This window comes from Indicator indicator, chromosome 17 (genome assembly GCF_027791375.1).
Source record: "Indicator indicator isolate 239-I01 chromosome 17, UM_Iind_1.1, whole genome shotgun sequence".
Lineage (NCBI taxonomy): Eukaryota > Metazoa > Chordata > Aves > Piciformes > Indicatoridae > Indicator > Indicator indicator.
Window position 1 is genome coordinate 13,992,475 of NC_072026.1, and position 11,911 is coordinate 14,004,385.

Here is an 11,911-nt window from a genome sequence, read left to right on the forward strand (position 1 = left end):
TTGGTAGAGTACTACTACTCTTACTTACAGATCAATCACTGGAAATTCCTCACTGCACATCACAGCTGTCTGCTGTGCTTACCAGTGCACACTGAAGGCAATAGTGCCATGAGGAAAATACTCTTCTTCTAGGCTTTGTTTCCACAAATGTGGTATTAGTTGTGCATTTATATATGCTGGCCATTCAAATTATGCTTACAAACACAAGTGGAAAATGTAATTTGCTCTTTCTCACTTTGTTCCATTTAACCCAAACCCTAGCAAATATTTTATTGAATTCTAAAGCTGGACTGAAGTTCGCTTGGAGTGACACTTCAAAGTAGCAGTTCAGAGTAGCAGCTCTTCTCAGCATCATTTCTGCTGTTGTAGCAGTGTAGTTCCAAGGAAAATGAGTTTTTCTTTCCTTTCCCCTCACCTAGATGTAACCTTGAGTTTTAACTTCAACTGATGTCATCCCCAACTCAGTTTATCACCCTCAAATAATATCAAAATTATCATTCAATTTCTGTACTAAGGCACATCCCTTTTACCATCTGCCAACCAGGAACATGTGCTGTTTCACTTCTCACAGCTGAGTTTTACCCATACCTTACCAGGAAGTCCTAGAAGGATTGCACAAGCATGATCTGAAGACCTGTGAATTTGCCAGCTTTGAACACACAAGATCACAAAAGAGAGAAATCATAGGGTCAATAGCACTGCCATAGAAAGAGGAGAGATTTGTTGGTTTCTATGCTACTTCTATCATTGCCAGGACTACAATGAGAAATAAAGTTGTACTACTGTGCCAGTCAAAGAAATAGAACCAATAGACGTAGCATGGTTACAGAATATGTGCACAGCATAGCAGAAGGAAAGGGAAAGAGGTGGATATGAGATTGTTCAAAGTAAAAGAAATAGCTCCAAGAAGTATGTTGCTCCCCAGCCCTAAGTGTAAAAATCTGTCTGTGCACAAATGTTTTCAGGAACACATCTTTAGACAGTGAGCAGCTGTGTACACATGCAGAAATCCAGCTATGGGCAGTGGGAAGGTTTGACGTCATTATTTTCCAACAAAATCCCACATGGAAGCTTCAGACTCGTGCATTGGGAGTGGGAGACTCACATCCCTTCATTGGGAGTGGAAAGCTTTTGTAATAGTGAAAAGTGCCATCCTGACAAGATCAAACCTCCTGTGACCACCACCACATCATGGGCATTTCTGTAGTGCAGTGCCAGATCAGTGCCAGATGCCCTTTCTGCACTGTGAAGCCAAAGCCCTGCAGGATGATGTGCACTTGTCATCAAGACAGTGTGCTCCAGACGTGGCACAATTTCTATCATGCCACCAGACAGATGAGGCATTTATTTATTCCTTCCATCCTGCCCTCAGCAATAGATGGACTGACTGTAGACTTTTGACCTTATTTATCATCAGCATATTTGCCACTTGAAGCCCCAGCTTGCAATGCACTGAATTACTCTGGCAACAAGTGCATTAGACAGACTGTGCTACCAATTTGATAGAAGCACAAGGCGATTATTCAGCTCCTAAAGAAGGGATGATCTCAGCAAAGATAAAGTATGCCTTAGAGAAGGTTTCTTAGAGAAACTCTAAGCTCAAGATGAGCACTAATCCTTCAACCCTCTTACAGCAGCTCCTTGTGACAATACTAAAAATGACAGGCTGTGCTTTCCAAAAAGTTATCCTTTCTCAGCACGCACCAGCAAATTCTCAAGTATAATGAACTGCAGGCAGAAGTTGCAAGAAAAATCAGGAAAGCTGGATTGAGGCCATTTTGAAAGTGTAACTGCTCACAGTTAGTCCAAAAACAGCCTCTGTAGGCTGCAGTCAATTATTTTGGTTGCTAGCTCTGCTGTTGGAAAGTTGAGATTGTGCTGCTATACCCAGCTCCCATGTTTTGGGGGATTTACTATGACTTCGGTAAGAACTAAGTGGATTAAACACCTCGCAGAGTTCATTACATATGGTATTAAAGTAGGCCTTTAATTTCAAAAGCATGAACTTCCTTCTACTTTATGCATGAAAAGGATCTTTTCCTGCCTCAAGACCTACCCACACCACATCAAAACGGACTCTGGAAGAGCTTCCTTCCTTTGGCTATCTCACAAGAGAGAAGCACCTCGTTCTATTGAAAAAGTGAAAGAAATGCACGATTACCAAATCACTTTCAAAACCACACAATGCCCATAAAGAATTTATGGGACCACACCAGTCCTGGTGTGACAGCCAGGATGTGCAAGAAAATAAAGCAGAATCACAAGGATAAATTCATTATATAGGATGTAATTAGCCAAGCTGTCGGGACAGCAGCCATAGAAAACAATGCCACAGGTTCCCAAGACTTCATTATTGGACTACACAGATTTCAGTTTTCCAGGCAAAATGGAACACACACAAAAAGATTGGGTGGAGTTTTAAATACTGTTCCTATAAACTCCTCAGTCCCAGCACACACCAGGCTCTGTACACTCCAGGGTGGAGACCCTCCTATGATTACTTTAAACACTCTTGGACAAGATTTTGGAAAAGATTCCCCAGGGTTAACAGAATTAAAAAAAAAAAAAAACCAAACAAAAAACCCAAACAAACACATTTGCAATAAAACTCCACAGAGCAAAATAAAACCTTATTCAGCTTTTTTCTAGTGTTTAATCCTAGGCAAGAACAAATATCAGACAAGCATCCCAGCACAGGACAAGAGCATAAATTCACCCTCAGATTGGCCCTCTGACCACTACAGAATAGTGGTTGTGCCCTGCCCCACAGCCTGAGCATACCAGGAGCTCAGAAGGGAGGAGCTCTACATCTTCAATTAAATACTGAGCCTTTAGAGTTCTAGTTTTAATCTATGCCTGTATTTCTCCCTTCTTCCACCTTAACCATAATTTCCCTAGGCAGGAGCAATCCTTATACATTTAAATAGTGCCTTGCACATAGGATGCCCCATTTGGTCAGCACCTCTAAATATATTGTGATAAATGGCTAATCTTCACAAGTGGGAAATTTGACTTCTTGGGAAGTGTTAGTCCCATCCTCCAGGGCAAACAAACCAGTCTCCGCCACTACTGAGATTAACTCAGAGCTGCAGTGGCTTCAGCAGCCAGGAGTCTGCCTTGTGCCTTTCCCTCACTCTCAAGTTGGATGTCACTGTTCCTTTCATTGTGTCTAGAAACTGCTGGTAGGGCCACATGGGAAAGCAGCAAAAATGTGGAGACAACTAAAAAAATATTTTAAAACAATCTTTTGTCCCACAAGGAGTTCATTTTTGGGATAACGGAGACAGCAAGTTGCAACTTGTTTGGAACACATGGCCAAGAACAGCATTTCTTAAGCCATCTTTACTGCTCTGAAGTCAATGCATGGCATCAGCTTCCTCCATTATCCAGCCTCCATTCAAAGAGCAATCAGAGCTTAGGCAGGGAATTTGCCTTCTTGCCACAATGGATCTACAAGAACACAGAGGCTCAAAATAAACCAAGGAATAAGCCACCCTGTCCAGATGGCAAAGGCAACTAGACCAGCAGAAACTTGGGTGATGATGTGAGCTGTTCTACTATCATCTTGTGTTGGGGGCTCCAGAGCTGGACACAGTACTCCAGGTGGGGTCTCAAATGAGCAGAGTGGGGAGAATCACCTCCGTTGACATTATAAGTGAGAGGAGGGAGACTTCATCAGACAGGTGGATTTGAGAGAAAAATCACTGGGAGACAGACAGATAGCTTGCTGGTTCAGAAGGCACTATGGAGAAAGCAGCCAGTGATAGGTGAGGAAGAACTCACCAGGCAACAAAACCCACCTATGTGACAGAGTCCTGGCTGGCTTCCAAAACAGGAACAAGAGAGGAACATCCTGGCTGGCAGGTAGGAGGGATGTGATCAAGGAGTAAGACAGACTTCACTTGACCCATCTTGGAGAGACCAGGAAGTAAAATATCCATGCAGAACCTAATGAGAACAACTCCAAATGCCAAGCAGGGAAAGACTATCAAGTCTGGGTCTGGAGACCAAAAGGGTTATTTCCAAGTCCCATTTACTTAGCAGTGCACCAAGTGGTTTTCTTTCACCTGAAATATTTCAAAGATATTGCTATTGTGCAATACCATTCTCTATTCTCCAAAAGTACAGACTACACCATATGAGAACATTTTCAAATAATGCAGAAGTAATCAGGTACTTAGAATATGATATGAAAACTCTCAGTAATTCACCAACTTTTGTAATCAAAATACTGAGGTAAACCTCTCTGATGACTCCTTTTCCTAACTTTTACTTGTTTCATGGGAACTACAATAATAAATCAGTCACATTATAGCAACTAGAAGTGGTTTTGCTCCCCTCAATCTCCAACCAGAAAGCTAATTTATACAGCAAACGTGTGTACTGGTTTTGTATGCCACAGCACAATTACTCTGAAGTACTAGTTTACCCTGCATGTACCTAGCACATAGTTAGTTACACAAACACCCAAGCTAACCACATAGCTTACACAAGGCTGGTTACAACCATGGCATTATAAATCAAAAGTAATGTTATTTCCAGATTGCTTGTCTACAACAGATGTGTAGAAACATGGGAATAATGTTATGATTAAACTGTCAATAATAGCACACAGATCTACTTCTGCATTTTCAAGTGCTGGATTGCTTTGTTTTCACTCTGGTCTGATTGTGTTTTCCTAGCTGATGCTCTTATGAGGACACAGCAACAGAGACAATACTATCTTTGTTTTAGTGCCACTTCCTCAGTGATGTTTCCAGATACCATTTTGGCAGAACAAAGCCAGAATTCAAACACCAGCATCTCCTGTTTGCACCTTCACCAGGAGCTAGCTACCTTCTCATCTGCAGGAAAACCCAGTGTAAAGCAGGTGCAAAAAAATACAGGTTTCACTGACAAAAAGCAGGAGTGTAAAAAGAAAAAAGGACTGCATTTTCTCCTGTGGAATTATTCCTAGAGATTTACACAAAACCTAGGAGAAGCAGGACTGAGAGCTGCCATTAGAGAAAGGCTGTGCCCATATTAAGAGATCAGAATGAACATGGCAGAATCTCTAAAATTAAAGGAGACCACACCTCCATTTCACAGCTGTAACTGGATCCACTAGGACTGCATCACCTCTCTGAAAAGCAGCAATTTCTTTCCAGCAAAATTCCTTTATGGAAAGCAATATTTATTCTGTATGCTTGTTCCCATAAAGTATTTTAGGGGAACTGGTACCCTAGTTGACAGATAAGGAATTATAAGGAAGAGATGATTTAGTCAAGGTCACACAATGACTCACTGCTGATGCTGCCCCTGCAGTTCAGTGCCTCACACACTCACATCCATTGTCTTTAATAAAAGTGAAAAACTCACAGATTTTCTGTAGTTACCAAATCAGCCAGGTCACCTGCTTGGAGAAAAACCATCATGAAGTAGGGAAGGGCAACTCCTGTCTTGCAACAGTGTAATTGGGATATTTCAGGTCCAAACAAAGAAGGGGCATATCTGAATTGCTCAGGAAGGAGAAAACCAGGGTGGCTGTGGGTGTCCTCTGTACACCCCACTTTGCACCCTTAGCAGAGCTTGCCCATGGCCATGGCTTGGGCAAGGAGACAAGGACTGGCCATGTAACAGTTTCATCCTGATGGTCCTGGAGAAATGCAGCCTCCATGGCCACAGCCCACTGCTGCAGAGGCAGCTCCCCAGGCACAGACAAGGCAGGCAACTGAGCTTCACAGGAGCAAGCCACTTCTCAGGCCACCTATTCTGGACAGGACTGATTTTTGATTCATCCTTCATCCCACAGACCAAGTGACACTCAGAGGAACAGACAAACTGACACCCTCCCTAGATAGAGGGATACACTCAGACCTGCCTCACAGAGGATGCCATCCCACACTCCCGACACAGACCTAACACAGCAGCTCACCCCACCACACAGTCCCTGCAGAAACACTTCCGAAATTCACCCCTCTTACACATCCCCCCAATCCGAACATCTCAATACACTTCCCATCCATACAGACCATACACGCACCATATTTAGATGCAGCACATGAACTTCACACACATCACTATGCAAGAATCCTCCCAGCTCTCCTTCTTACACTCACACAGCCCAAGACATCTCCATACATTCCCTCAGCACAAACCAGCACACCCTGTACATGAGCCCTCTCAAGGAAAACCAACACCTTCACACACATCAACCCCCACATTTCACCAAGTGCAACCTCCCCAAAACAACCTTCTCCATACACACACCTTGTTCATTAAGTCCCCCTCTAAAGCGTGGCCTCCTGACACACCCCTCCACACACTCCCCAAACCTCTAACACCCCATCTTTCACACATCCACCTTCTGCACACTGCATATACCCCAACACTCTGCTCCACACAGTCCCTGCATAGCCCTGACCACACCCCTACTTACACATTGTGCACAAACCCCTCAAAACACCCCCATACACAAATCCCACCCACTCCAATTACACACACACTGCACGGATCCTCCAGCGCCCCTTGCTTTTCCTTTCACCCCAGTGCAAAACCCACATCACTCCTCAGCCACCACCTGCAGTCCCCCACCCACCCATCTTGCCTGGACAGACATGGGGACATCCTCAAACAGCCCCCTGAGCAGTGGACAAAGCCATAGCTAGGCAAGAGTATGACACACCCCTCTGGCTCCACATCTGCACCAGAGCAAGCGTGCCAGGGGACATCTCAGGGGTGTCAGCCCTTGCACTGCCACCTTCACCTGCACCTCTGCAGAGGGGAAGGTGAAAGGTTCAGGACAGAGGGGTAAAAACACCCACACACTTGAGGAAATGTGACCTCAACAACAGCCCCAAATGGTGCAGCCCCCTTCCCACCCCGCCTCCTCACTGCACCAGCCAGTGATGCCAATTACCTTCCTCCAGCTCATCCATGCTCCCGATCTTCCGTGAGCCATCGATGGTGTAAATGTAACGGACTCCCTGAGGCAGGTTGATGTTGTCAGACAGGGATCTGGTCAGGTCAGCCAGGAGAGCATCAAAACTTCGGAATCGGTCAGAGGACACGGCATACACAATCCCCTTGAAGTAGCGGTCCCCGTTGCGATAGAAACGCACCTTCTTGGCTTTCTTCTCATTACTCAGTGCCTGTAAGGTCCTGGTTCTGTAGAAGCTACAGTGAGCACTGTGAGTGGGGCTGGGCAACCCATTCATCCGTGAGCCTCGCATGTTTCTGGACGCCTTGTCTCTTTCGTCAAAGTGTCCAAAATCAAGTTCCATAGTTTGGTGAACCCTAAAGATCTGAAGCTGAGTAGGAAGGAGATAGGGAAAGAGGGAATGCAAAGGGGGCAGTTAGAGCTAAGCAGAGCTACAACTGAGAGAGCAAAACAACACTAATGCAAGAGCTGTGTCTGGAGCAGGACAGATGCATTTGGGAAGAGCCCCCTCCCCTGACCTAGATTTGTATCGATTCTGGGGACTGAGGGTAGGAGGGGTCCTCACATTTTGAAAGGGATCCAAGCATTGGGGGAAGGGAACACGTTTCCAGAGAGCTGTCTGCTCCTGCACCTGGGAGTTTTCAAAGTGCAGTAAACTGGGATCCGGGGCCAAAGGGATATATGGCAATCACAACTCAGTCCTCAAAAACTCGGCCAAACACCAGCTGGCAATGAATTACACCTCTGAGCCCTGTGAGGTTTCCTTTGGCAACAGAAAACAAGGAGATCCCAGTAAGTCAGCCCTTCAATCTGTCGAAGCAAGGAAGCAACCAGAGCATCTGAATGTTTAACATTAGAATAAACTGGCATTTATGAAAGAATGGTCAGAGGGGAATAAGCAGTTTCTTTGTGACAGCCTGTTCAATAAGGGTTAGCAATGAGATCCAGCCCACCCTTCCCCCTATCTGCAGCTCCCCTCCTAGCCCATCAATCAATTCCCAGGACCAGCCTACATCTCTAAGAAGAAATGACTGGAAAGAAAAAAATAAAATCCGTCATTGAAATGAGGTTTAGATAAGCTGTTTTCAGCCTGAACCTCCTCTGAATTGCATTTCTGCTCCCCTTTAACGAGGATAAAAGAAATGGACTATTTCCACCTCCCTTCCAGCTGTAAGTGATTTAATTGCTGGAACTGCCCCTTCCCAAGGGACACGCCACTCCTGCTTGCTCACCTTTCATTGTTCTGAGCACAGGGGGCTTCCAGCGCCAGCCACTAGCACAGAAAAGCTGAGACAAGCTGGCACTCAGCAGGAATTTCTGCATCATCGCTAGTTTATACTCAAAACAACCTACCTCCTGCACTACACCCCCACACAAAAAGGAGGAGGAACCCCTGCAACAGAAAGACCCTTCCACTCCCCCAGGACAGTCAAGAAAAAGCAGCTCACATACGTTGCTTACATGTTAGTACAGGGCAAAAGGGGGGTTTACATCAGCACTTAGCAGTCAGGTATAAATCTGGGAAAAGCTGTTGCTATCTCTTCCCCACCCATTACATCTGCCAGAGCAAAGCTTCTTCCCTCTATTTTACAACGTCAGCATGAACTGTGTAAGAAAAATCATTGTCCCCAGTCTGCAGTACAGCAGAAGGTGATAATGCATGCAATCTGCACAGAAACCCCAAAGATGGGAACCTTTTCCCCACAATATTGTTGGGGTAGATTGAGTCTGGTGTCATGCACTGAACAATGAAACATCCAAGCAACTTCAGGAATGGATCAGAGGATGCAAGGCATTTTGATTTTAAAATGAACTGCAGATGCTGTAAGGTATAGAGAGAAAGATTGCTCCTTTCTATCTGACATCTGTTACTTTTCTGCATGCAAGTCACTCGAACAAAAGCTCTACTCACCGGTTTTCAGTGCGCAGGGTGGAGATGCTGAGAGAAAGAAACCCAGGCTCACTCTGCCTTTGTTGTCTGAGCTCCAAGCAAGAAATTCCTGCCAGGGTGGATGAGACGCCTCCTAGGTCCTAGTGCCTTGTTCAGTCCCTTCACGGTAACTTTGCCTCAGTGGTTTTTACTCTCATCATCAGTCAGCTGCTTGTAGTCTTCTCTGAGAATAAAAAGATCTGTTCATTCCAGCTCTGGGTGCGTTAATAGATAGGCAAACAAGAAGTTCAAAGGGGCAAGTTTTGGGGTGACAATCTGAATGGTGCAAATTTCCCCTTGGCTCTATCTTCATCAAAAAAAACATCTGTCCCCACTGAAAAAAAAGAGCATAATCAGCCTGATGTACCAATATTATAGGATTACCAGTACATAGAGGTGATGGCTGCAGTCCTACAGCATGCTACAACACTGGCACAAGTCTCCTGTGCATTGGGAAATCAGCTAAGAAAAAGGTTGCCCAGTGGAACTGGGCACAGTCCTGCTGCTGTACTGGTTTTACACAGCATTCATGATTTACACTGGCAAGCAGAAAGGGAGAATTCACTTGATGGTTCTGCATGTGTTGCCCCTGAATAATTTTTCTTCGTTAACATTGGACACAAGCCAAAGCCAGAGCTCTGAATCCCAGTTCATTCAAACCCCTAAGGGGTTCAGGATGGAGTCATTCAACACAATCTTAACCCAACAGATTCAAACTGGCTCATGTCCCAAACTAAGAGGAGGAGTCTCTTTTCTGATCCCACTGCAGGAGGACTCAGCTGTTACAAAGTTGCACTGGGTTCTTTCACTCCAACAGCAAAATCTCACTTGCTTTCTGGGTGGAGATTCCTATCCTGCAGTTAGCAGAGCTGCACCACTAACCCCATTTCTATCCACACTTTTGCTAGTCCCATCTTTATTTGGAAACGGGACAATCTTACCATTTGTTAGAAGGGAATCTTTCCTAACAACACTGTCTGTTCTGAATGAAAATATCTGATTTTGTCATTCTGGCACACCACAGCAGTATCATATTTACACAAAAAGTTAGTATTTATTCCAGCTTTGTCTGTCCTGTGCATGACAGTCCGGGCAACGCTGACACAAATGCACTGGAAACTCATCTCCCTTTGCCAGCCAACTTCCACACATGACATTTGTAAAAAAAAAAAAAAAAACTTCCCTGAAGCTATAATTTTATTCCAATGCTCCTCTGCAGCAGTTGGCTGCTTCCTTATGTGCTTGGTGGGATCATTACAGATCTGCTCTTCTCCCTCAGGAATTAGCAGTTGAGAAGACCACAGGGAAGAGCAGGGTCTGTGCTCTCTCTAGGGTGTGTTTCAGCAAGTCTCTGGCTGCAGATGCAAGAGGTAGGCAGGACTTTAAGCCTTGTCCTTCCCATTAGATCCCATTCCAAATTAGGTAACTATGGGATTAATCTGCCCAGGATTGGCAATTCTTCCCTGGAACACAATACTGCTGTAAATATAAATTTATTCATACTTCAAAAATGTGCCAAAGACACAAATCATTGTGTGTGTGTGCGTGCTAAGTACAGTAACAGCAAGAACAGAGAAAAAGGAACCAAATTCAGTCTTTGTGGTGCACAGAGCTTTGACAGAATGGGGGAGACTGTTTGTGATGATGTGTAAGGATCTAGATCCCACCCCAGGGTACCACATACCCTGACAGGATGATGTAAACCCATGCAGTCAGTGCAGTTGTACAATTTCTTCATCTCCCAAGTCTGACTTTTGTGGAGAGTTCTGCAGACAGAAAGGGATCTCAAACAGCATTAACAGATGGCTCTTGACTCTTTCCACATCTGAGACCATACCTGCTGGTGAGAAGATGAAGCATGTCTACAAGGATCTGTCTGCTCAGGACACTGCCAGAAGCTTTTTGGAGCATGGGTACTCCCTTTTAAAAGCAGAATTACTTCAGCAAGAGACCTAGCTTTTGCTCCTGATCAAAGGGTTAGGTTTCTATAGCAAACAGTGGCAATGCTCATCTTTGGTAACATTTCAAGTTATTCCTAAAAGGTGCCCAAATCACCTTCAGTACAGTTGGCCTCCTTTAATCCTGCCATGAGACAAGAAGGATCTCAGTAGCTGGAGCATCACTGGAGGTGAAGAGCCCTGGAGCCAGACTGATGTCACATGTTCTCAGTGGAATTGCACCATATTTGCTTCTCTTCAGCAACAGGCATTGGCTGAGCTATGCAGCAAGTCACAGCAATAAATAGTTTTTTTCCTTGACAAACACAAGGGCCTGTTCCTTACTTCATTGATGTTGGTCAGGCACAAGAGCTTCTTCACTGGCCTTAAGGAGTTAATTCTAGTCAAAACCTGTTTACATCTAGTCAAAACCTAGACACCATAATCTGAACCACTTTTAGCATCATGAGTGATTGAGAATTGGAAAGAAAATAATTTCACCTAGCTAAAAAAGAAAGAGAAAATTAGCTCTTTGGATGAAATTATCTGCTTTAAATCAGGTGAATAGTTTTTTTCTCCAGGAAGCCAACATTCAGACTTTGGCTTGTGTAACTAGATCTGTATAAAGACTTGTTTGTTGGCATTGTTGAGCAACTGTTATAATGTGGAAAGAGACAGAGTACATGTAAAATGGATTTTGAGACTGCTTTGTGCTAACTTCCTCACTAACTAGAAAATCCAGTTTCTAGCATCATAAGGAATTCAGTATTAAGTGTTCTATGTCAATGCCTGGTTGTTTTGCTACACATCATCCTGACTTGTATAAAAAATGGCATCTGATACCACAGCATGCAAGCTAAGGTGATAAGTAGCAGAGGTATGGCTGCACCACAAATGAGAATTCTGGGAAAATTTTAATCAAGTGATCACTGCTTTTAAAAGAAGTCTTGGTTCATCATTTTCAAGTCAGTCTATTTAGATGCACACGTTTAATTACATTTATTTTAACCTCTCTTCTTCTGGTCTGCTTTGAAAATGTTGTCCTGTCGTTCCTGATCATTGCTTTCGAAGCTTTGCTTGCTGTCAGCTTATACATCAAAATCCTCTGAAACGACAAATTAATAT

General features: G+C 44.2%; 1 protein-coding gene across 2 annotated transcripts in view; it reads right to left on the minus strand.

The window, feature by feature from the left end:
• DCX (doublecortin) overlaps nucleotides 1-7,265 on the minus strand; it is a 74,445-nt gene extending 67,180 nt beyond the window's left edge. Inside the window, exon 1 of one of the 2 annotated variants that reach the window (XM_054388595.1) lies at nucleotides 6,899-7,265. In XM_054388595.1, the coding sequence (XP_054244570.1) occupies nucleotides 6,899-7,262 (364 nt within the window). In that variant the 5' untranslated portion in view covers nucleotides 7,263-7,265. The remainder of the gene's footprint in view (nucleotides 1-6,898) is intronic. The other variant, XM_054388594.1, reaches the window with a different exon arrangement.
• Nucleotides 7,266-11,911: the final 4,646 nt, after the last annotated feature.